This window comes from Nelumbo lutea, chromosome 7 (genome assembly GCF_056320005.1).
Source record: "Nelumbo lutea isolate HS-2025 chromosome 7, American lotus-T2T, whole genome shotgun sequence".
Classification (NCBI taxonomy): Eukaryota; Viridiplantae; Streptophyta; class Magnoliopsida; order Proteales; family Nelumbonaceae; genus Nelumbo; species Nelumbo lutea.
The window spans coordinates 56,590,907-56,617,834 of NC_142690.1; the positions used below are offsets into that span (position 1 = coordinate 56,590,907).

The 26,928-nt window shown below is 41.0% G+C and overlaps 1 protein-coding gene across 1 annotated transcript in view; it reads left to right on the forward strand.

The window, feature by feature from the left end:
* FC2 (ferrochelatase 2) overlaps positions 1-26,928 on the forward strand; it is a 129,603-nt gene that overhangs the window by 18,889 nt on the left and 83,786 nt on the right. The window contains exon 3 of the mRNA XM_088952771.1: positions 3,575-3,718. Within this exon, the coding sequence (XP_088808897.1) occupies positions 3,575-3,718 (144 nt within the window). The remainder of the gene's footprint in view (positions 1-3,574; positions 3,719-26,928) is intronic.

Consider the following 26,928-nt stretch of genomic DNA (forward strand, 5'->3'; position numbering starts at 1 on the left):
GGAACGGCCTGCCACCAAGAGCAAATGAGTCAAAGTTCTCTACCCATCCAACTGTCTTTTTTCACATTTGGACGCTACCACATGGACAAATGATCTGAGCTTGGCCATTGAGGTTTGAAATCTGAGCATGGCCATTGTAATCCCCCTTTCAACCTTTTGGCACTAGTTCTACCAATTTATTTCCTTCCCTATTTGTAGGAGAGCCAACTTATTTTATCTGTATCCTTCTTTCAATCTCTTTGGATCCTTTGAAAAAATAGGTAGGCCAATTCACTCTTATCTTCCATTCTCTTCTTCATCCCCTTGGTACTGGTACTGTTCTTGGGCATAATAAATGTCCTAAAGTTGAGTCTAGGAATTTTCAATTTATTTATTTTTTATAAATTTTGTCATGGGGGTGCAGTTTAAGCGGGCAAGAAGATCAGCAAATGGAATGATGATGCTTTAGCTTAGCAAGGAGTAAATAGGCAGGAGATGTTTTGGGCTTACTTGTGAGACTAAATTTGTCAAAGGGCTTGGCTTTAAAAAGGGTAGGTAGCGATTTGCCGACTTGGACATAAAGCAGCTCAGGGCGGCTATCCGGCCAGTCAGCCTCTGAACCTATTTTATTTTGTGGGGTGGTCTCATATATATGATGGCTTTTATTTTATCCGGGTTGGCTTTGATGCCACGTCGGTTGACTATATAGCCTAGGAATTTACCCGAGGTGACTCTGAAGACACATTTGTTTGGATTTAATTTCATATTGTATTTTCGCAAAATTTGAAAAGCACTTTGTAAATAATTCAACAAGAAATTTGAAAATTGGGTCTTCACGACCATGTCATCAATGTAACACTCTATTTTATTACCGATCAACGGCTCAAAAAATTTGCTCCTTGGATGGTGACAGTTATAAATTTTAACTATTATAATTAATGAAGTTATCGTTTCCTATCAAAAACAAATTTGTCATAGGGGTAACTTATTCGTTTTAAATTTTATTTGGATTCCAGTTATTGCAAGTTTATATCTCTCCTCATGTATGTGTGCTTTGCCTAAGAGAAGGGGAATCAGCAGATCATCTACTCATTCATTGTAGCTTTTCTCAAAAGATATGGTGGTATTTTTTAAACCTGTTAGGCTATAGTTGGGTCTCTCCCAAACACATTTAGGAGTTTCTCAACCAGTGGTATGGGCCAGGTTCGAGCAGAAGAGGTAAAGTGTATTGGCAAACCGTGGTTCATGCAGTCTTGTGGGGAATTTGGGAGGAAAGAAACAGGCATATTTTTGAAAACAGATATAGATCTCTAGAGGACCTAATCGTAGATATCTTCTTCTGTTGTAAATCATGCGCCGTTAACAGTGAGATGTTTCAAGACCTATCCCTTAATGATCTTAACAGAACTATCCAATTGATCCTTCTTCTCCCAAATCACCCTCAACCAACCAAAAGTCTTCAGCTTCCTCGAATTGAAGCAGGGATGATTCTAAATTTTGATGGGTGTGCTGCAGGCAATTCGGGCAAAGCTGGGATAAGTGGAATTTTGAGGGATGAACAGGGACTGATTTGTTGGGCGTTTAGTGGTCCATTAGGTATTACAGACTCAAAAAGGGCTGAAGTGATGGCAGCCCTCACTGGTATCAGAATCATAAAAAAACCTAGGCATTCAGAAATTATCCATAGTAGAAGATTCGGCCAATACCATCAAATGGCCGAAAGAGAAGGAGGGGGGCCCATGGAGGTTGAGTCATTATCTGTCAGAGGCAAGAGACACCCTGGAGCATTTGAATGTTATTCTGAAGTGGATCCCGAGGGAGATGAATCATATTGCTGATGGATTAGCTAAATTGGGAGCAAACCTAGAAAATTTATACAGCAACAAGCTTCGCCCCTTGGTAGGGTTCATTTAGTACACCTACCATGTACTTATTATCTCTATCAATGAAATCTGGTTAACTTTTTCTCAAAAAAAAAAGTTATTGGAGCCATTGGTAGGGTTCATTTCAAGTTTCACAGTCGTTGGGTCAATAGGTTAGGTATCCCCCTTAGTGTTCAGTGGAAATTCCATAATTATTGTGAAAACTAGTTTATCCCACTATTTCCTATTCATGTTTTCTCTCTCAGAAGAATGGAATGAGAAATTGGATTTTTTTGCTTTTGGAACATGTTTTAGTTATTTCCTTAACACCTACCCCTCATCTACTACTCTGTCCTACTATGTTATTTTTCTTAGGTTCTCTTCATTTCAATAGGTTTGATTTAAATATAGATTGGAACTGTAGTTCTACATATTAGAAGACATAAAAAGTTATTAATTCAACCTATCTGTAACCTCCAAGTAACTAAGTAAGTTTTTCCATCCTTTCAGATTTTACTGAGTTCCTACAAGCATTTATCTATCTGTTCTTTATGGCATCACATTTATTTGACTAACTTTTCCACATTTTTTTTGTTCTTGGTTCTGAGGTGTACACAAATGTTTATGTACCACATTTACTCCATATACGTATTTACTATGGTCCTTCTGCTGCCTCAAAATATACCAAGAGGCATCTCCAATATATAGTCTCATGGCATGCATCACAAAATAGCAAGATGTCATGTGCATATTTGGGTAGAGGATCCATTTTTACCCAACATTTGAATCACTTTACTTTGGTTGACTACCTTGGCATAACCTTCTTTCACTTAGGAAGCAACTTTCAGATGCACCATTAATTATCCACTGAAAGGGAGACAGTAGATAATGCGTTTTGACGTCCACTGACACCATTTAGCTCTGGCCTCTGAACCTAACCTTCTGCAATAGATATTTAGGCCTGGTTTGTTTGCAACCAATTTCATTTGCACTGGGGCAAAACTATAGGAGTGCAAATGAATGAATGCAAATTGTGGTTTATTTTTGTTTTAGTTTTTACCTTATTTTGTTTGTTTGCAGTGTAGATGAAATAAAATAAAACCTAAAACAAAGTAATGCAAAGCCCAAAATAAAATTGAACTAGAATTTTCACTCCCATGCATTTTACTAGTGCAAATGATATTGCATTACAAACAAATGGAGCCTTAATTACACTCCAAAACTTCATTGTGCATAACCCTATGCATTCTCTGTCTTAGATGCCACCTAGAATAAATGCACTTATTGGCCTCCAATACACTATAAAAAATTTGTCATTTGTCCACTTATTGTAGCTCCTGTCCTTTTAGAGATCTTTTCATTCCTTCTATTCCGAGGTCATATCACCTAAAAGCACATCTTCCACCATATGGCTTTGCCTTTTATGATGGAAGATTTCATAGCTTAGCTGATTACTAGATCAGCCCACTATGGGGGTAAATTCTTGTTTTTGAAAAGGATCAAGAGATAAGAATTTGTAATATTCCCTGCAGATTAAAATGTAATAAGATAAAAATTGTTAATTTCTTCAGATAAAGATGCAGTGTAAACTTAAATGCTTGTCACCAAACTCACCACATGGTTTGTATTATATAGGCTTTTTTCTTGGATTCAACCACTCTTCTACTATCACATCTTCATCTTAGAATTTTCTTTTTTTCCCCTTTTCAAGTTTTTGACATTTTAAATGACAGGATATTATTCGGCTGCCAAGATTGTTCCGATTTCTTCAAAAGCCTCTGGCACAATTCATATCTGTGGTGAGGGCACCTAAGAGCAAAGAAGGATATGCTTCAATCGGTGGTGGTTCTCCTCTTCGACAGATAACTGATGCACAGGCATGATTTATCAGCATTCATTAGCCTTTTTTGCAACTGTACCCCATTATGCATTTGTATTCTCTAGCAAGGAACCTTTTCTGATGAAGAAGTCATCTTCAACATTTTCCCATACTTTGTAGTTTATTTGATGATTATTGAGCAATTTACTTGTAAATAATGATAAGTGAACTAGTTCCAAACTTGTGACCAAAACTTTGGCTATATTTTCTCTGTTCAACATTACACATTGGTGAAAATTATATATCATATGATAGACTTTTTAGTCAATCATATAGCAACCGAATTTAACTGGTCGTTATTCTCAGGGGGCGGGGGTGGGGTGGGGTGAGGATAGGTGTTTTATTTCCTTTCTTGAGATGATACTTTTTGTGGTCTCTGGCTGGTGTCAACCTGGCATATTCTGTACTTGTTGTATCTAATTTAATTTTGCACATCAATGAAATTGTTTGATTGGTTTCTGATAGAAATGAAACCTGGCCTATCCTGTACCTATTTACTATCTTTCCACCTTTAGAATTCCAGCTAGAGTTGCAAATCGACTAGAGAATATCATGAGAGACTTCCTTTGGGAACCAGGGGATGAGAAGAGGGATCTTCTTGTGAAGTGGGTGCAAGTTAGCAAACCAAAGGAGCAGGGTGGACTTGGAATAGGGAACCTAACCTCCAGAAATACAGCACTGTTAGGGAAATGGTTATGGAGATTTCTGATGGAAAATGACATACTTGTGGCATACAGTAATTGCAAGCATTCATGGGACAACGAATAATGGATGGGATGCAAAAGTAGCCTCTTCAGCAGCCTCTCTGCCTCCTTGGAAATCAATACAGGTGGTGTACCCAAATTTTATCAACTATATCAGATATGATGTGGGAAGTGGGACCTGGGTATTGTTTTGGGAAGACCTTTGGATGGTTGAAACCCCCCTTCAGTTTGCCTTTCCTAGCCTTTATTCCTTGTTGAACTATAAACAACAACCTGTCTCGAGATTTGCTTCCTTGACTCCTTCAGGGATTAACTGGGATTTTGGGTTTAGAAGGGGTTTGAGGGACAATGAATGTGAGGTACTCATCCAATTACTGGGTAAACTCGACCAAACTTTCCCTGATCAGTCAAGGGAGGACACTAGAATTTGGTCTTGTACCCCTAATGGTATTTTCACTTGTGCTTCCTTAATGCTCTCTTGCAGTCCAATAACTTGGGGGAGAACTTTCCTGTGAAAGAAGTTTGGAGCAAGCTTATCCCACCTAAAATCCAGGCTTTGTGTTGGGAAGTTTGTCTTGGAAAGATAAATACCTGTGAAAAGAAGGCCAAATGTTAGCCTCTCACCCCACATATGCCTCCTTTGCCATGCAAGTGGTGAAACCCTATCTCATTTATTGCTGTCTTGCTCTTTTATTCTTGGTATTTGGGAATTCTGCTGCTCTTTTTTTGGCTACAGGTGGATATCTCCACAGGATATAGTGTGCTTATTGCCCAAGCTTCTTAAGACAACCAAGAAAGGGGAAGAATTATGTGGAAAGCAATTTGGACTGTAGTAATATGGATTGTGAGAGGAAAGAAATAGAAGAATTTTTAATGAGAAAATCAGATCAAAGGAGGAATTATGTGAAGTTATTCTAAATAGAGCAGCTCACTAGATAAGGACAATTGATGCATTCAAAGATTTTTTAGTAAATGACATCATAAGGGCATGGTCTGAAGTGGCAGCCTCCTCAAGAGAAAAGGAAAAGAGGGTTATGGTATGGGACCCCAGCAGAAAATAAAATAAATTTGAATTTTAATGGGAGCTCCATGGGAAACATTGGAATGGCAGGTTTTGGAGGAGTTTTTAGAGACTGCACAGGGAAAGTTTTGGCTATGTTTTCAGGTCCCTTGGGGTTGGGAGACTCCTTAAAGGCAGAATTGATCGCACTACTTCAAGGCTTAAGACTTGCCAAACAAGCAAACTTTCAACAGTTGGAAGTAGAGGGGGGATACAAAGCTTATCATTTCTTGGGCAAAGATTATTCAGCTCATGCCATGGATCTATATAGGGAAATTGAAAGCATAAAACAGGAGCTGAACATTACTTTCAATTGGGTAAGAAGGACTGAAAATGGGATGGCTGATACTCTTGCAAAACAGGGGGTAAATAGGCAACAATTGTTTTGGGTGCAATTGTAACATTTGTACCTTGTGGGGATTGATGGGACTTATTGTAATTTCAAAATTTAGCACTTTTTAATACAATTCTCAGTTCTTTTTGCTGATAAAAAAAATGAAACCAATCAAGCAGGAGATGGATATAGAAAGCATCATGGACCTATAGGCATGAGTTTAGGGAAATAGAAAGCATCAAGCAGGAGCTGGACATAACTTTCAATTGGGTTAGAAGGACAGCAAATGGATGGTTGATACTCTAGCAAACAAGGGGTGAATAGAGAACTATCGTTTTGGGCACTATTGCAATCTTGTAACTTTTTTTTTTTTTTTTTTATCAATAACAGAAACTATTCATTAATAAAACAGCAATTACATATAATCCTCTGGGGAGAAATAAAGTGTCTTAACTCTCCCCAAGATATCAAGAATCAAGAAATTATATTATAGCCCAGAACATTTTCTCCCTTCCCATCTCTTGTTTTGCTAATGTATCCACAAAAGCATTTGCACTTATCTTCACCCATTGAATCTGAATTTCTAACCCCCTGGTTAGCCATTTTAACTCCCCTCTCTCATTGGCATATTTCCAAAGTCCACTGTCCTTCTGTAGCCAACTTATAACCATCTTGGTGTCTCCTTCGACAACTAACTTTTGAATATTGTAATCTTGTGACTTTGTTGGGACTGGATTGTTATTTTGGGTGGATATACCCTTTTATTGTACTAACCAGCTTCATACTTTAATATAATTCTAAATTTCTGGCTGATAAAAAAATGAAAATTATATACTGTAGGATATTCTTTTTAATTGACCATACAGCACTCAAAGATAGCTGTTTTTAACTTGGTCAACTGGCTATATCTGTTACCTTATTATAGCATCATTTTTTCTTTTTCTAGTTCTTCCTTGAGAAAATTCCTGCTAAAGTTCTTAGTAGTTTTATGAATGAAGTCTCGGGAGAGTAATGCTTGAATGGTTTTAAACTTCAGTTTCAGTCTAAACTTCAGTCCATGTGGGAGTGAAGTTGATTTGTAGGAATTTATGGAAACTACTTTTTTGATCAGAAATAGTAGTTTTCATTAAATTAATAAGAGATTAATGCAAGTTTTTTGAACAGGCACCCAAAGAGAGTGCTGTAACCCAGAAAGTAATCTCTTATTACTAGGCTGCCCGCTACCCAAAAGAAATCAGTCCTAGTTGGTCCTTGTTTATCTAAACCATCAGCCAAACTATTGGCTGACCTTCTAACCCAATTAAATTTTACATCTATTTCCCTGTTAGCGACCAGATTTCTCTCATAGCTTGTCTATGTATTCATAACCCCAAGCTTCCTTCCTGCATCCATCCTATTACCGACCTTGAGTCTCCTGCTTCAATCTGATGAAATCCCAACTTCTTGGGGAACTTCTTTTCACCTACTTAAGGATGCTGACTGGGGGATCTTCAAACCCAGGTGTTTTATGAAGGCCAATTATGGAGAGCGTTGAGAAGAGGTTGGATGGGTGGAAAGCAAAATACTTATCATTGGGGGGGGGGTGGAGAATAACATAAGTCAAGTGTCCTCTCAAGCTTACCAACTTATTACATGTCATTACTAAAGATACAGACAAAGGTGGCTGAAAAAATTGAAAAAGTTCAGAGGGATTTCTTAAGGGAAGGGGTGTGTGGGGGAAGAAGTTTCACTTGGGAAAGTGGGGGTGCAGGCTGAAGGAGAAGGGTGGTTAGTTTTGGCTGTCGAAGTGTCACTCTGGCTAATAGGAACGGAGGAGGAAGAAGGAGCTGACCTGGAAAGTGGAGTACTACATGGAAATCTTTGGCTGGACCAAGAAAGGCTTGGGACAGAAGAAAATACTTTTGGAAATGAAAAGATGGATCCAAATGTACCATTGGGCTGTTCCTTTTAAGGCTAATTATTTGAATAATTTTGAGTTCCATCCAACAGTGCCAAATCCCTCTTATGTGGAGATCTTAAATTCAAATCCATTGGCGGGTGGTCAAGTGTCAGTTGTTGAAAAAAGGAAGTCGAAGGGGGTGGGCCCAAAGCTTGGACTTATATGGATAAAGTACTGCACCGGTAAGATATGGACCGAAGGGATTAGAGACTGAACCAGATATCCTTTCTACAAATCACGTGACCAGATTAAACCCTCTTGCTTGATAGATCCATTATATGGTCTATCTTTGTCTTCTCGTGAGAGGCCCAACGGAAAGAAAAGAGAGAAAATTCAGTTTGGGAAAGGTAAGATGGCCCTACGTTTGAGGTCCAGGAATTCAATTGGCAGTAGAACATCGATCACTAGGAAGAACTACAAAGGCAATGTTTCAAAAAATAGGAAGGCTGATGAGATTTGGGAATGGGTGGTAACAAAGTTCAACCAAGAACATAATGCAATTAGTATGAATCTCGGACAGGAAAGTTCCCCTTTGAAGGATGGATCTCTTCAAGATACAAAAGCGATGGAGAATTTGTCTTCCTCTGCTGAGCTGGAGCTTGTGGATGTTAGTGGTGGGAAAGACCAGAGTTTTCTCACAGATTCAGAAGTGATGGGGCAAGAGAATTCGTGGTTCGATTGCAGCGAAGAGGTAGTCTGGTCTTCCCTTGTCTATGTTTGAGGAAGAGATAGTGTCAGAAAACTAAGTGTTTAGGGGTGAAGCTTGCTCGCGGGAGCTTGAGGCAGCTTCTTTTTCGGATGTTTCTGGGGTCTCAGTGCAAAGTTCCAAAACCCTTGAGGGAGATGTTGTAAGTACTCAGGCTGGTAAGAGTTCTGAGGAAAAAGAAGATAGTTTTCTCAGAAGTCTTGTGGGGAAATTAGGAAGAGATATTGGTAGGAAGACACAGGGAACAAGGAAACTTGGTTATTGAAACAGCATGCTTCTTGAAATCATCAGTAGTTTCTAAGAAGACGAAGAACACCAATACTGGGCATGTAATTCACATTACCAAAGTCTTCAGGCTGAAAGATGGACTCATAAGTGCAGGCTCAAGCAGCAAATTCAAGAGAGTGTATAGAAGGAAAAGATTGAAAGACAAAACTTGTTTGATCAGAGACACTATTGTTGAGAATCTATCGAGCTGTTTTCCAGTTGGTGGTGATAAGGGAGATAAATTAGCAGGGTTCACAGAAGAGGTTTTAGCAAAAGAAGGGGTGTTGTCAGGGGAAGAGGATGCTTTAGAAGAAGTTGATGAAGTGGAAGAGCAAGAGGAAGGAGTGGAATTGGATAGAGTTTGAAAAATTGAGCAAACAGTGGATGTGGAAATGGTGGTGGAAACTAGTGTTCAAGTGAGTAAAATGGTGAGCTTATTGTTTTTAGCAGGGGAAGAATATACTAGAATAGCACTTCAGGAGTTAGAGCTACAGTACCCGCTGAATGCTGAAAGCCCTTGATATGATTGGTGTCAGTTTTTGGTTTTCTGATTAGGGAGATTTTCTGTTGGGTGGGCATCTTGGCATTGGTTAACCGAGGGTTCTCTACTTAGGAAGCAAGTTTATGGGTTAATTTTCTGCAGCTTCAAGGTCAAAGTTTCTTTTTTTGTTTCTGGGTTTGGGAGTTTGGGTTTTTCTCTTGAGTGCTTTGTCATTCTTAGTGGGTGATATCTTATCACCTATAATGTACTTTTTTCTTCTCTTAATAAGTTTCCTTTTTTATTTACTACCAAAAAAGATCTTTATGGAAAAGAGTGGTGGTGGGTAAGTATGGGGTGGGAATAGGGAGCTAAGGTCTTCATATGGGCTGAGTGTGTGGAAGGGGATCATGAAATTCAACCAAGAATTCAGATGCTTAACAAGTTTCTCAGTAGGAGATGGAGCAAGAATCAGGTTTTGGGAGGATGATTGGTGTGAGGCAGGTAAATTGAGTGATCTATGTTCAAGGCTGTATAGGTTGGTACCAGTATTATGAAAGGAGGGGTGAACAGTTAATTTAGTGCCCATAGTTCAGAAGGCCTTTGCTGAATAGAGAACTGGATGAATGCATATCATTATTGGCTTGCTGTTTCAACTTTGGAAGCAGAAAGTATTTGAATCAATTGTGTTAGCTTGCAATGGTTGCTTAGGAGGTGTTGAGCAAGAGCGAGAGCAAGTGAGAGACAAGAGGAGAGAAGAGAGGGAGAGAGAGGAGAGGAGTGCCGAGAGGACTGAAAGCCCCTATTGAACTTAGGGGGCAAAAGAATGATCTATTATTATTTATACTAGTACAGCCGAACAATGTAATCAAAGAGGAAATTACAACAGTACCCTTATGGTACTAAACCTGAATACATAAACATAAACAATTCATAAACATAAACAACTGACAACACTCCCCCTCAAGTTGGAGCATAGATATCAATCATGCCCAACTTGTCACAAAGATCATGATGTCTGGAAAGGTTTAAACCCTTTGTAAAGATGTCTGCAAGCTGGTTCTCAGAAGTGACATAGGGGGTACACACTTCGCCTGCGATAACTTTCTCTCTGATAAAATGTTTGTCAACTTCGATGTGTTTTGTTCTATCATGTAGCACCGGATTGGCAGCAATGCTTATAGCTGCTTTGTTATCACAAAATAGAGTTATAGGTTTGGTCACTGGGAAACCCAACTCCCCCAACAAATTCTTTATCCACATGCCTTCAGCAACCCCGTGGGCCATAGCACGATATTCAGCTTCAGCACTGGATCTAGCTACCGCATTTTGCTTTTTACTTTTCCATGTAACAAGGTTCCCTCCTATAAATGTGCAGTAGCCACTAGTAGACTTTCTGTCACTTTGGGATCCAGCCCAATCTGCATCTGTATAAACTTCAACTTTCAAATGTTCGTGCTTTTGAAACAACAAACCAGTACCTGGATACTTCTTTGTAGAGAAGATGGGCCGAATGGCCCATAGACTGTCATTTCATGTTATGTTATGTTTCTCTCTCTGTTGTGGGCCTGGGCCTTATTCTGGGCCCATACTCTGTAATATTCTGTTTTTTTGTATTTTCCTGCTCACTCAAGGGCCTCTCTGTAATTTGTCAAAGATTAACTTATTAATAAGATGTTTAGAGTGTTAGAGAGGAGTAATGTTCGAACCTCTTACTCTCTAACACTCATTGCCGCCAGCTCTCTCTTCTCTTCCTCTCTTGTTTGTTGATTTTCTGGTTTGCATCTAATCTCAAACAGTTCCATACATCAAGTGGGCTGTTTTTCAACTTGGTATCAGAGCGGGCCATTGCTTGGCGTGTCCCTCATGTGGTTCTAGTTCAGCCAACTACATGAGGAGGTTCTAGGGCTGAAAGTTTACAGTCAGCCGCCTGGTTCTTGGAGGTCATTAGAGGGTGCCCAAGTTTCTATACACTTGGAGAAGGGTTCGGTGACCAGGAAGAATCAGAGAGCAAGTTGTTTGGCCTGATTTGAAATAAGAGAAAAGGACTTTCGAAGTTATCTCAGAGAACAAGTGTTCGGCCTGGTTTATAGTTCAAACCAGAGACTCTCTTGCTGTAAGTCTTTTCTCAGTCCTTTGCTGAGTTATTTTTTGTTGTTTGGGAGGACTATTAAAGCATTCAAAGCCCACATACATTCGGCCCACTGTTGCTGGACTGTTTTTCTGGGTTGTTTTGGAAGTGCTATTTGGCTGATTATTGGACTGCCGAGCTGCTGAAATTGATCTAAAACTAAGTGGCACTAGTCTCATCTTCATCCCAGCCTCTCCTTGGACCTATACTGAACACCTTGAAGTGATTTCTTCTAGTTAACAGTAGGCTGTTAACTACTGCACACTGAGTGTTCGACAAAAGGTCTCTTAAGGACTGTGGCCCTGTTTTCTTCTCTTTGGGACAACGGCTGTTGAGAACCTGAAATACCTTGTGATTGGAGGTTTGTTGGGTGTCCTTTAAAGGGTGAAACAGTAAAGAAAAAACTACCACCGAACTGGACTGTCACAGTTATCAAGTCTGAACTGATTCTGTGAGCTAGTTGTTGTTGCCTATTCAGCTCAAACTAAACTCATCAAGACCCCAGTACCTTGAGAAACCTATTAAAATCCTAATTGGAGCCTTTACATGATGGATTTCCCAAGCCTTGAAAACAAGAATGCTGCTGAATATGGACAGATTTTGGGAACCCCAACTGATTCTATGCTGGCTGTAACTACAGTTAAGCTTGATGGGACCAACTACTTGGCTTGGTCACAATCAGTGAAAATCCACATTTGTAGCAAAGGAAAATGGGGTTTTATTTCTGGGAGCAAAAAGCTCCTCCAGAGGATGATCCATCTTATGAGAGATGGGTACAAGAAAACTACACAGTGATTGGGTGGCTTGTGAACTCAATGTAGCCACAGATTAGTCAGCATTATCTGTGGATGAACTCGGCTAAAGAAATCTGGGATAGTGTTGCAGAAACTTACTCCCAGAAGTTGAATGTTGCTAGAGCTTACAAACTGAGAAGTGATGTGAAGAATCTAAGACAGGGGGAGAAGTCACTTGCAGCATACTTCTCAACCCTAAAATCTATACGGCAAGAGATTGATTTGATAGAGGCCGTGACATGGGATACTCCTAAGGATGCTGAAACATATAGGAAATTGGTGGAAAGGAATAGGGTCTTTGAGTTCTTGACAGGGCTGAATTCTGAATATGACATTACAAAGCAAAACATCTTGTCCAAGGAAGATGTTTCATTGTCTCAAGCATATACTTTGGTCAGCAGTGAAGAAAGTAGGAGGCAAGTGCAGGTTCAAGGGGTCAGTATCAATGATCATTTTGCAAACATGGGAATCAAACCCAAAGGGGTTACAGGAGCTCCCAGTGGCACAGGAAAGAAGGAGGTGGTGTGTGAATATTGCAAGAAGCCGAAACACACTAAGGACAAGTGCTGGAAATTGCATCCCAGTCTTGTCCCTATCTGATTCCAGAAGAAGAATGACAGTAGAAAGATAGGAAGTGCACATACAGCCACAAGTACAGATACAGAGTTTGAGTCTGCAAGTGCACAATTGGCAGCCATGAAAGCTGAATATGAGAAGTTTGGAAGGATGATCAGCCAGCTTGAAGGTGTAACTTCATCATCCAACCCTTCTGGAAGTCCAACCACCACTGCATTTGCTCACTCAGGTATAAGGGCTTCTGCTAACCATGCATCTACCTCAGGTAATCCCAAGACCCCTTGGATCATTGACTCAGGTGCTTCTGATCACATGACTAACCTTTCCACTTTGTTTGTGTCATATGATTTGCTTCCTAGTCGTGACAAAATCACCTTAGCTGATGGTTCTCTTGCCCCTATTTCTGGCAAGGGAACTGTCAAGCCTACAGACTCTTTACTCTTATCTTCCACTCTTCATGTACCTAAGTTAAATACCAATTTGTTATCTGTAAGTAGCTTGACCAAGTCATTGAATTGTTGTGTAACATTTTTCCCTTCTCACTGTGTGTTTCAGGACCTGAAGTCTCGGAAGGTGATTGGGAGTGGCCATGAAGCGAATGGAATATACTTGCTCGACACCCCTGGCCATTGCTTTGATCATCCCAAGAATGTTGCTTTTGGTTCTACTTCTTCAGAGTCTGTCAGTCAAATTATGTTGAGTCATTGTCAGTTGGGTCATTTACCTTTTTCTGCTTTAAGTCATTTGCTTCCCAAACTGTTTAAGGGAGTCAGTGTGTCCAGTCTCAATTGTGAGTCATGTCAGTTGTCAAAGCATTGTAGAAAAAATTACCCTGTGAGCAATAAAAGATCCTCTTTTCTTTTTCATATTGTACACTCTGATGTGTGGGGGCCTTACCACTTATCCTCTATGGGGGGCTACAAATACTTTATCCTGTTTATTGATGACTTTTCTAGATTCACTTGGATATACTTAATGAAATCCCGAGACGAAGTCCCGAGACTTGTGAGGCAATTTCATGAGCTTGTTTTAACTCAATTTGGTACTAGAATTAAGGTTTTCAGATCTGACAATGCAAATGAGTATTTTGAGAAGAGCTTATCCTTGTATCTCACTGACATGGGGGTTATTCACCAAAGCTCCTGTGTTAGAACCCCTGAACAAAATGGAGTTGCTGAGAGGAAAAATAGACATATTGTTGAAGTTGCAAGGAGCCTTTTATTTGCCTCACATGTTCCCACAAGATTTTGGGGTGATGCTGTACTTACTGCTACCTATCTCATAAACCGTATGCCATCCAGGGTTTTAGGGTTTAAATCCCCCTTCAGTATTCTTCATCCAGATAAGGATCTCTTCCCAATTCCTCTTCGTGTGTTTGGTTGTACCTGTTATGTTCACATTCCAAGTGTGCAGAGACACAAGTTTGAACCAAAAGCCCACAAATGCATCTTCCTTGGTTACTCCCCCACACAAAAGGGTTATTGTTGTTTTGATCCAAAGGCTGGCACCAGACATGTCTCTATGGATGTTACCTTTGATGAACTTTCTCCTTTTTATGGTTCCTCTCAGGAAGGACATTGTCAACAGGGGGAGAGTCTGTCACAAGTTTTTGCTCTTCCCCTTCCTGTCCCAGTTCAGTCTCTTGACAAATCTGTATCCTCACAAAATGAATCAAAGGAGGATCAGCCACTTCATTCCTCTTGTCCTAGTGCTCCTATTTCTTTACCTCCTCGTCCTACCCATAATCCCAAAGTGTATCAAAGGCAGAGATACAGGAATGAGCAAGTGGTTTCCCTTACAACAGATGAGGCTCATACCCTCTCAATCACAGATGAGATAACAGGTATTGCTTCAGCTCCCTTGGAATCCCCCTTCCCAGATCTTGATGTCCCCATTGCAGTTAGGAAAGGAAAGCGGAAGTGCACTGCACACTGCATTTCCAAACACCTTTCTTATGACCTACTTTCCCCTTCATATTGTGCCTACCTCTCTTTAGTTGCTTCTAACCCCATTCCTAGGTCTGTATCAGAAGCTCTTGGGATTCCAGAATGGAGAGATGCCATGCAGGCTGAAATGGATGCTCTACATGAAAATGGTACTTGGGAGGTGGTGGATTTGCCTGAAGGGAAGGATCCAGTTGGATGCAAGTGGGTTTTTACCATTAAATACAGGGCAGATGGGACTATTGAGAGGTACAAGGCCAGACTTGTTGCAAAGGGCTACACACAGACATATGGGATTGACTATCTGGAGACTTTTGCCCCTGTTGCTAAGATGACATTTGTGAGGGTTCTTTTATCTCTGGCAGCTCACTTTGATTGGCCTCTCTATCAGTTAGATGTAAAGAATGCATTTCTGAATGGTGACTTACATGAGGAGGTCTACATGTGTCTTCCTCCAGGAATGTATGGGAAAGATATGCAAGGAAAGGTATGTAAACTGAAGAAATCTCTTTATGGCCTCAAACAATCTCCTAGAGCCTGGTTTGAGAGATTTAGAGCTGCACTTGTTAAATTCGGCTATGTTCAGACACAGTCAGATCATACTCTTTTTGTGAAGAAAAGTGGGTCTCTAGCAGTGTATCTCATTGTGTATGTTGATGACATTATAGTGACTGGTGATGATGCCTCAGGCATTCTGGGCTTTAAGTCTTTCCTCCATACAGAATTTGAGATTAAGGATCTGGGGGAGTTGAGATATTTCCTTGGCATAGAAGTTGCCAGATCCAGGGATGGGATTCTTATTTCCCAGAGGAAATATGTCCTTGATTTGTTGTCTGAAACTGGAAAATTGGGTGCAAGACCAGCTGCAACTCCTATTGATATGAGTCACAAACTTTCAGCTTCGGATGGAACTTTGTTGGAAGACAAAGGGGTTTTTCAGAGACTTCTTGGGAAGCTTTTGTACCTGTGCATGACCAGGCCAGATATTGCGTATGCTGTCAGTTGCATTAGCCAATTCATGCATGCTCCTAGAGATACCCATATGGCAGCAGCAGAACGGATTTTGTGCTATCTGAAAGGCTCTCTAGGAAAAGGAATTCTATTTGCCAAACATGGTCATCTGAAACTTGAAGCCTATACTGATGCTGATTGGGCTGGAAATATTGATGATAGAAGATCTACTTCAGGGTATTGTAGTCTGGTGGCTGGTAATGTTGTCTCTTGGAGGAGTAAGAAACAAACAGTTGTGGCTCGATCCTCCGCAGAAGCAGAATATAGAGCCATGGCACATGGAGTCTCGGAATTGTTGTGGCTAAGGTCCTTAATGGAAGAACTTGGGGTAGATCATGACAAACCCATGATGTTGTACTGTGATAATCAGGCTGCCATCAACATTGCTCACAACCCGGTACAACATGATAGAACCAAACATATTGAGGTTGATAGACACTTTATTCGTGAAAGAGTCTCCTCCGGTGAAGTGTGTCTTCCATTCATTACTTCTGAAGGACAATTGGCAGATTTTCTCACCAAGGGCATTTCCAAGGCAAGGCTTCAACATGACATTGGCAAGCTGGGCATGATTAACATCTATGCTCAGCTTGAGGGGGAGTGTAGAGAAGATGGGCCGAATGGCCCATAGACTATCATTTCATGTTATGTTATGTTTCTCTCTCTGTTGTGGGCCTGGGCCTTATTCTGGGCCCATACTCTGTAATATTCTGTTTTTTTGTATTTTCCTGCTAACTCAAGGGCCTCTCTGTAATTTGTCAAAGATTAACTTATTAATAAGATGTTTAGAGTGTTAGAGAGGAGTAATGTTCGAACCTCTTACTCTCTAACACTCATTGCCGCCAGCTCTCTCTTCTCTTCCTCTCTTGTTTGTTGATTTTTTGGTTTGCATCTAATCTCAAACAGTTCCATACATCAAGTGGGCTGTTTTTCAACTTTCTTCAAATATAAGAGGATTCTCTTTGCTGCTTCAAGATGAGAAGACCTAGGAGCATGCATGAATTGACTGAGAACACCAACAACATATGCAATGTTTGGGCGAGTCATAGAAAGGTATAACAATCTCCCTACAAGCCTCTGAAACTGTTTCACATCCTTAAGTGATTCACCACTGTTGTCACCTAATTTATGGTTGGGGTCAATGGGAGAGTCAACTGGCTTCACCCCCATCTTTCCAGTGTCCTGAAGTAAATCTAGGACGTATTTCCTTTGAGAAATGAAGATACCCTTCTTTGATTGGGCAACTTCAATTCCAAGGATGTATCTGGCGGGTCCTAGATCCTTCACTTCAAACTGAGTTGCAAGGAAAAGTTTCAATTTCTGAATTTCATCCTCCCAATCACCAGTAACAATTATGTCATCCACATAAACAATTAGAGCAACAATTTTAGCTTCTCCTTTTTTTACGAACAGTGTGTGATCTGATTGACATTGCCTGTATCCTTTCTGCTAAACTGCCACATGGAATCTACTGAACCAAGCTCTTGGTGATTGTTTCAGCCTATATAAGGACTTCTTCAACTTGCACACTTTCTTTTCATTGCCTTGGGCTAGAAACCCAGGAGGTTGAATCATGTACACTTCCTCTTCAAGATCACCATTCAAGAATGCATTCTTGATGTCCAGTTGGTGTAAAACCCAATCCAGATTGGCTGCAAGAGAGAAAAGGACTCTAATGGAATTCATCTTGGCGACGGGGGCAAAAGTTTCAGCATAATTAACTCCATACACTTGAGTGAATCCCTTTGCCACTAAGCGAGCTTTATACCTTTCCACTGTTCCATCAGCCTTATGCTTGACTGTGAACACCCATTTACATCCAACTGGAACCTTTCCCTTGGGAAGATCAACAAGTTCCCATGTTCCATTTTTGTGAAGGGCATTAACTTCTTCCCTCATGGCATTTTTCCATTCAGGATTGAAAGAGCTTCTGCCACATTTTTAGGGATAGGGACACTGTCAATAGAGGTAAGGAAGGCACGGAATGAGGGTGAAATGTTCTCATAGGAGACAAAGTTGGAAATGGAATGTTTTGTGGTGCACAATCTAACACCCTTCCTGTGAGCAATAGGACGGTCAAGATCATTAGCAGTAGAGGAATCATTTTCAATAGATTCAAGGACATCATTGGGAGCTAAAATACTTGAGTGAGAATGATCCTCCCTCGAAGAGTCTGGTGGCACTGGAGTTACAGCTTCCGGATTCTCTACAGCTCTTGGATTTGGCTGGCCTTTGCGACGACGAGAAAAAACACGAAAAGATGGAGGGTCAGGGAGAGAGGGAAGCTGAACTAGTTTCTCCTCATGTCTACACTCCCCCTGAGGAGAAACGGGATAAAAAGGTTCATCTTCAAAGAAAGAAACATCCATGGAGACATAGAATTTACGAGAAACAGGATCAAAAACACGGTAGCCCTTTTGAGTGAAAGAGTAACCAAGAAATATGCAAGGTATAGCACGAGAGTCCAATTTCGCACGGGTGGGAGATAGATTTTGGACAAAACACCGACAACCAAAGACACGAGGAGGAATAGAAAGAAGGGGAGCCTTAGGAAAGAGAAGTTGATGTGGGGCTTTGTACTCTAACCGACGAGAGGGCATACAGTTTATAAGGTAAGTGGAACAAAGAACAACTTCAAGCCAAAACCGTTTGGGAACATTCATATGAAGTAGTAAACCTCGAGCCACTTCAAGGAGATGTCGGTTCTTCCGTTCGGTCACACCATTTTGTTGTGGTGTGCGGGCACAAGAGCTACGGTGAAGGGAACCATGCGAAGCAAAAAATTCTGTGAGGTCACTATGAAAAAATTCTTTTGCATTATCTGATTGGAAAATTTGGATTTCAGTTTGAAATTGAGTGAAGACCATCCGCCGGAAATCTTGAATGATTTTTGGTACTTCTTCCCCGGTTCGCATCGGGTATACCCACGTAAATCTAGAATAATCATCAATGAGGGTAATGAAATACTTGTAGCCACTCTCAGATGGTAAAGTAACAAGGCCCCACACATCAGAATGAACAATGTGAAATGGAGATTTAGATTTACTATATCTTTGAAGAAAATGAGTTCTACAATGTTTACTCAGCTGACACGTTTGACAAGAAAAGTCAGAGACAGACATTGACTTAAACAGTTCTGGGAATACAATTTTCAAAGACTCAAAAGACAAATGACCAAGACGACAATGCCATAAATAGACTTTTTTCTTACAGGACTGACTCATAGACTTTGTAACATGAAGACCAGCCTTATTCTCCAGCATGTAAAGGCCATTAGCCATACGACCCCTACCAATCGTCCTCCCCGAGGCCAGATCCTGAATCACACAATGAGAAGGGAAAAAAGTCACTGAGCAATTCAAGGAATTAGTAACACTACTAACAGAAAACAAATTAATGGGAAAGTTTGGAACATGAAGAACATCAGAGAGGGTAAGGCCAAGAGGAAGAGAGATAGTTCCTTGACCAGCTATGGAAGAGTATGATCCATCGGATAGTCTCACCTTGTCTCTTTCAGAAAGAGGGTGATAGGTTTCAAAGTAAGAGGAAGTACCAGTCATATGTTTTGATGCTTCAGAATCAATGATCCATGGAGAGTCATGGGTGTGAGAAGCAACATGGAAAGCAGTGGCAGGGTTACCTGACGTAGGTGCAAAAGAGGTTGAGGGAGGAGTATCCATCTGACGAATTGCTCTAACATAGAGCTCTAAATGGTCACAGAAGGAATTCATAATGTCCTCCCTCGGGTCAGGTCCTGTGAGATGTGTCTGAGTCACAGTAGAAATGGTAGGCTGATGCTCCCAGGTAGCCATGTTGGCCATGTGATGTTTCTTTGCATTTTGCTGCCCGTACTTCTTATTCACCTCTGAACTATGCTTCTTAGTCAGATCTTGAGCCCATTTTGGTTTCCCATGAAGATCCCAACAGGTATCTTTGGTGTGTCGGGGTTTCTGGCAATGAGTGCACCGCAATTTTTCCTTATCTTCAGTTTTTTTTTTGGAGATCTCCTTTCCGGGAAGAAGATCCCCCACCAGTAGATACACCCCCTTTTGCAACTAATACAACAGCATCCCCACCAGGGCTGTTCATCAAATTTCTCCTGCTTTCTTCCAATTGTACAAGAGCATAGACTTCCTGAACAGAAGGGAGATCCTTAGAGCTGAGAATCTGAACTCTGATAGATTCATACATAGGATTCAGACCATGTAAGAATGCAAACACCCTTTGCTGGGAGACAATCTGTTTGTACTTCTTAGCATCCTCATCACACTTCCAATCCACACTCTGGTAGTGATCCTACTCCTTCCAGGCAGATGTTAAATTTGAGTAATAGACCGATAAACACCTCTCCCCCCGTCTACAAGTAGAAGATGCTGCCTGCAGTTGATAAATTTTGGCATAGTGTCTCAATTCTGAATATGTAGACTTTGCTTGTTCCCAGATTTCATTTGCAGTTTCAGCCCACATGAAATTCTTCCTGATTTGAGGTTGCATGGAAACCAAGAGCCAGGACATAACAATACTGTTCTCCTGATTCCATCTATCATATTCAGCACTCCCGGAGGATGGTTCATTTATCCTCCCATTAATGTAGCCTATCTTCCCTCTTGCAGTGATGTATAACTTGATCCCTCTTGACCACTCTAGGTAATTTAAACCATCAAGAGGGACAACAGCCATAGGAAAGGATAGGTCATCTCCACCCATTCCATTCGGCATTGAGGAAACTCCAGATGAGGCTGAATCTTCACTACTCATGATTGCTGGTTTAAAAAAAACAGCAACAAAAGGAGTACTTCCGTACACGGCTATTATGGAAACATGTCCTTCTGACCTATGGAACAGGTCTGTATAACCTACGGTCTTGTAGGAATCCAAGAAGAGAACACTGCAGTTGCAGTACACAATCAGGTCTGTATGACCTACAGTTGTATAACCTACGGTCTTGTAGGAATCCAAGAAGAGAACACTGCAGTTGCAGCACACAATCAGGTCTGTATGACCTACAGTTGTATAGATGTCATATGACCCTCCAACAGAATAGAAAAAACAGGTGAAGATCACCACACCCCTAATCGGCAGGTCTGGTAGCCGAACAGTCAATGACTGAGATCAATACAAAAAATCTGTTTTAGGACATCAACAGTCCATCGAAGGGGTAAAGGACTACAAAACAAAGTTGAATACAACTAATTTGTTAAAAAAAATAGTCCCTCAATAGTCCATCAATCGGCTGAACAGTCAATCAATAAACAGCCAATCCGTAGGGCAGCCGTACAGTAAATGAACAGTACCTCTTTTAACTTCAGATGATAGCCTCTCTGTAAGCCAAAAACTCCCTCTACGAACCTCAGATGATAGCCTCTCTACAGTCGAATCAACAATGAATACCACTTCTGGGCTGGAAGATGAAAAGTCTCTACAACTTCTGGGTCGAACTGAATACAACTGATTAGCAGTTCGATGGATACAGCCTTGGGAGATGAAAAGACTATCTGCTACTGTTTGCTTGACACCACCCTTCAGGCCTGGACGACTTGCTCTGATACCATGTTGAGCAAGAGCGAGAGCAAGTGAGAGACAAGAGGAGAGAAGAGAGGGAGAGAGGAGAGGAGTGCCGAGAGGACTGAAAGCCCCTATTGAACTTAGGGGGCGAAAGAATGATCTATTATTATTTATACTAGTACAGCCGAACAATGTAATCAAAGAGGAAATTACAACAGTACCCTTATGGTACTAAACCTGAATACATAAACATAAACAATACATAAACATAAACAACTGACAACAGGAGGAATCTTCGGAATGGATTTACGTTCTGTGGCAGTGTTTCTGAACATTGTAAAACCAGATGATATCCCAAGAAAAATTGAGTTTCTGGCTGATGGTACTTAATACAGTGTTTGGCTAGCAACTTCCATTGAAGCTGCGCTGTGGAAGGATACTTGCAGGGAGGAAGACGAAGGGGTGGAGGACCTAGTGCTACGTGACAAACAAAAACTACACATCGTGAGTGCTGAAACTCTATACCCAAAAGCAGCAAATCAAAATCTGCAGACCTTGAAAGGAGTGGAGCAGGAAGAAGTTATGCTCACCTTCTCACGTGAAGAAGGGCTGGCGTGTGACAGTCAGCATGCGGAAGCATTGACCAAATGGGGAAAAACTTCATTAATGAGCTCTTCGATAGGTCTGAGGTGCCGGAACTTGAAAAGTCAGGAAGGGTAGTATCAATTTAGACTTGAGTCTCGAAGTGGGCTGGGTAGTATCAATTTAGGCTCGGGTTATAAGAGCGGTGGGCCCAAGGCCATGACTCAATTGGGTAAAAGAACCCCTGGGCCTGTTGGAGACGGGCCCAGAAGTCTCTCTACAATGCAAGTGACCAACTTAAGTAGTGGTGCTTCAGTAGACCAACTTTATAGTCCATCTTCTTCTCATTGGGAGGAACCTGGTGAAAGAAAAATAGGAAGGCTTTGTTTCAGGAAGAACAAGACGCATCTGCAATTGAGATCCAGGAAGTCTTCACTAGGTAGGATTTCTGATGGCTCTGAGCCCACAATTAAAGAAGATTCTCTACAAAAGCTTGAGGCCGTTGCCAAGGTTTGTGATGCAAGTGCTCCTATGGATACTGAAGAGCAGGGATCTCACATGAATGTATCGGCAGGATGGACTTTCATTGTAGGAAAAGGAAAGTTGATTAGAGAAAGTTGTTAGGACCTTTCAAACCAAAGCTAAAAAGAAATGAAGGAGCAAGGAAGGTCTTGGCTGAGGCTAGAAAAAGAAATGAACAGAGGTGGATCTGGGTGATCGTGAAGTTTGACAAAAATGGCAAGAAGATGATCATTGGTGGTTCAGGGGCGACTCTCAACGACTCTCATTATTTCAGATCAGTGGTGGGCCTGATAGGATTGGGGAATATTCCAATCCTAGGGGACTAGTTATCATTCTGAAACTCAAGTTTCATTGTGTTTGGAGAGTTCAGTCTCTGTTGTAACAGAGAAGCCAGAAGGGGAGGAAGAGACGGGTTTGGATAGGATCTCTAGTGCTGGTGCTGAGCCAGAAATTGAAAGCAAGGTTGAAGGAAAGGATGTATCAGATGTTGTTGAGTCTACTGGAGATCAGGATGAAAAAACGCAGAAGATAGCCTGTATTTCGAGGAGGCCAAGATTGGAAGGCTGGGTGTTGATTTGGGCCGAAGGAGTAATCTGGAAGAGAATGAGGAGGATCAGAGTAATGGGTTAATAAGCAAGAAACCGCGTAATATGAGATCTCTCAACATAGTTCATGTGACAAAGATATTTTCAAGACTAAAAATAGGCTTGGCAGGGGCAGGACCTACACAAAAAATACAAATGGGTATATAGAAGGAAGAGAGTAAGAGGTAATGGGACTCCTGAAACTGGTCAGAGGGGGTGGCGTTGCAAGTTCAGTCACAACCTCCCCCTACTTTGAAGAATCAACGGGAAAACAAGGTGGGTGGTGTTGATTCTGAATCTAGTGGAATCAAGCTGCCACAGGATACTGTCGTTGATGGAGAAGACTCAAGTGATGTGGCTATCCAGAAATTAGTTGATAGAAAGGTGATGTTGGGAAAATCTTGGGTCTGTTTTTTTGGGGTGGTGAGGAATTTGCCAGGAGGGCCTTTGAGAAATTTGAAAGAACAGTATAGGAAGAGAAAGAGAAAAAGAAAGCTTTTACACGAGGGAGCAAGGCTTGGGATGAGGATTATTCAATTCAAGAGGATGAGCTTACAGATGAAGACTGATGTGGGCTTTAGAAAGGTCACAGCTTTGGTTCTGTGGTGGTCTGGTGGTCCTAGTTTTGTTGGATCTTGTAGAGGGCTTGTTCTGTTCTTTCTCTAGGTTCTGATTGGGTTTTCCTTGGGTGTAAGCAGTGGTTTTCTTAGGCCTTTGGGGTTTATTGGGGCTGCTAACATTCTTGTGGTGATATCTTATCACCCTATGTTGTACTTATGCCTTTTTTTTTTAGTGAAAATTTCTCTTTATTCTTCAAAAAAGAAAAAGAATGAGGATTTCAGACTAGATTCCAGAGATATTACCTCTCTAATAGGATTACCAAACATCTGGCCTAGGTAGGTTCTAGAAATCCAAACCATTAATGGTCTTATAATCCTCTAATCCTTTCCAAAGGTTCACACCATAAGAAGATGACACCTCTGTTGATCTCCACCCAATGTTAACAACACCATATTGGAGAAGTTAATGAGAGATTTCCTATGGGAACCGAGGGAGGAAAAGAGGGATCATAGAGTTAGCTGGGAGATAGTTTGTAGGAGTAAGACATGTGGTGGTTTGGGGCTTCGGAATATTAGGAGAAGGAATATGACTCTGTTGGGAAAGTGGTTGTGGAGATTCCCCTTGGAGAAGGAGAAGCTATGGGTTAGAATTGTGGCAAGTATTCATGGGCTGGAGCATAGTGGATGGGACACTGGAATCGGAGCTAGGACCACAAGCAATTCTCCTTGGAAAGCCATTCATGACCTGCTACCAGTTTTCTCCCCTAATATCAGGTATGATTTGAATTCCGATAACTCCATAAAGTTCTGGGAACAAACCTGGGTGGGGAGTGCCCCTCTAAAGGATCAATTTCCTTCTTTGTTTGCTCTTTCTGATATGAAAAATGAGCCAATCTCGTCTTTTACCACCCCGTCCTCTTCCACTTCTGGGATTGGGTGGAACTTGGGTCTAAGAAGGGATTTGAGGGACTCAGACTTTGACAATATTTTGAGCCTTATTGCAATTCTTGATAACGTTGTCTTAGACCCCACTAGGTCGGATTCTAGAATTTGGACACCTTCTCCCAACGACATTTTTTTCTTGTGCTTCTTTCTTCAAAGTCTTAAGTCAGTCCACCAGTCCTACCTTCCCCCCTTTTCCTGTTGATGAGGTTTGGTGCAGAGCAATACCTCCTAGGGTTGGTAGTTTTTGTTGGGAAGCCTATCTGGAAAGAATCAACACTGGTGATCTACTCCAAAAGAAGAGACCCAATACTTGTTTGTCACCTCAGTGGTGTGTTCTTTGTAAAGCGGATGGGGAGACTAGTTTTCACCTACTGGTGTCTTGTCATTTTGCGAGGTCAATTTGGGAATGGGCTTTGTCCTTATTTGGATGTAGTTGGAATACCCCATCAGACTTGCAAGGCCTTTTTTCCCCTTCTCTTTTCAGGTGGCGGATAAAAAGGGGAAGGACAATGTGGAGAGGACTAAGGGCTGCAGTATGTTGGATACTTTGGGAAGAAAGAAACTCCAGGATATTCTCAGAAGCTCAGAGAGGAGCAGCAGATCTGAGGGCTATCATTCATATTAGGGCGGTACAGTGGCTGAAATCTTTGGAGCTTTTCACAGATTACACTGTGGATGACATGTTGAGGAAGTGGGGTGAAATTGCAAATTGCACACAGACTAAGTCAGTAACGAGTGTGGCTTGGACCCCTCCACCTAGTGGATTTGTGAAACTAAACTTTGATGGGTGTAGCAGGGGAAATCCGAGACAATCGGGGATTGGGGGTGTTTTTAGGGATGAAAATGGGGTCATTTCTGCTATGTTCTCAAGCCCAATTGGAGTGGGTGACTCCCTTAGAGCTTAGATCTTTGCAGTTATGGAAGGAGTACAGAAAGCTAAGGAGTTGAACATCAGGAAACTCTTAATTGAAGGGGATTTAGAGGTGGTGATAGGGTGGCTGATTAAAGATCACAATGGCTTATGGAAGTACAATAATTAGAGGAGGAAATTCAAGTGGCTGGTGCGGGAGATGGAAGTTAAGATACTTTGGGTTAAAAGATCGACTAATTCCCTAGCTGACGGTTTAGCTAAACAAGGGGCAGAAAGGGATTCACTTTTTTGGGCTAAGTTGTAACTATAGTGTGTTTTCTTTCTTTTTTTCTTTTCTTGAGGTTCTTTGTTGCTCTTGGAAGTTAAGCGTGTTTGTCTTCCTATTGTAAATCTTCTTTTGATGAGTTAATGAAAGTGTTATTGATAAAAAAAAGAAAGCAATTACCCTTCTCCACAAAGACTCTCAATCCCAAACCTCCCAACCACTTTCCCAATAAAGCTTTGTTGAGCAGCCTCACCTTATGGATCTTCAAATCATATCCTTCTCAACCCTACATACCCAATCTTACTTTCTAAATGAAAATTTCTACAAGCTCTCTGCTACTAGAATAAAACCAACAACTATTAACTGGATTTTCCCCTAAATGTCCCTTTTGGTATGCTTCTAGCTCATTTGGACCTTACTTGCATCGATAATTTTTTCTTACTGGTGCTAGTGGTCATCAGGTTTGCTCCTAGATTCTATAAATATACTCATTTCTATCTTTATGTATTTTGAGATTCATGTGTCTCCTAAATGCTCTGATTTGTTAATTGATGTAGCATCTATGTATCTCTTTTCTTGAAGGTAAAATGAAAAATATATTACCAACAAAAGAAAATAGGGAAGAAGAATGGTATGGCCTTTGTGCGCAATCTTGAGAACATTGCTGATCTCTAAGACGCTTATGTAGGAAGGCACAAAAAGGAGCAGGATCCAGTATAGAAGGAAGACATACCTGACGAATGTGCTTCTCCTCCATACTACTATACCCTTGAGGAGAAGTAGGGTAGAATGGTTCAAACTCAAAAAAGGAAACATCCATAGAGACAAAGTACTTATAACCAATGGGATCAAAACACCAATAACTCTTTTGAGAAGAGGGGTACCCAAGGAAGATACATGGAATAGACCGAGGATCCAACTTACCACGGGAAGGAGACAAATCATGAAAAAAGGCATGACATCCGAACACCCGTAGGAATGGAAAATAAGGGGGACTAAGGGAACAACAAATGATGAGGGCCTTATGGTTAAACTTTGGAGGGCATACATTTGATGATGTGCGATAGAAAGTACAACATCCATCTAAAACCATTTAGGTACATTCATATGTAACATCTTCCCTTGTGCTACTTCAAGAAGGTGTTGGATCTTTCTTTCTACAACACCGTTTTGTTGCGGAGTTCTTGCACGTGAATTCCGATGGAATGATCCATGGGAAGCAAAAAATTCATTTAGATTACCATGGAAACATTCTTTTGCATTATTTGATTGAAATATCTGAATCTCAACATGAAATTGCGTGAACACCATCCTTTGGAAGTCCCTTATAATTTTTGGAACTTTGTCTATAGTATGCATGGGAAATACCCATGTATAGCAAGAGAAGTCATCAATCAGAGTGATAAAGTACTTATAACCACCCTTTGAAGT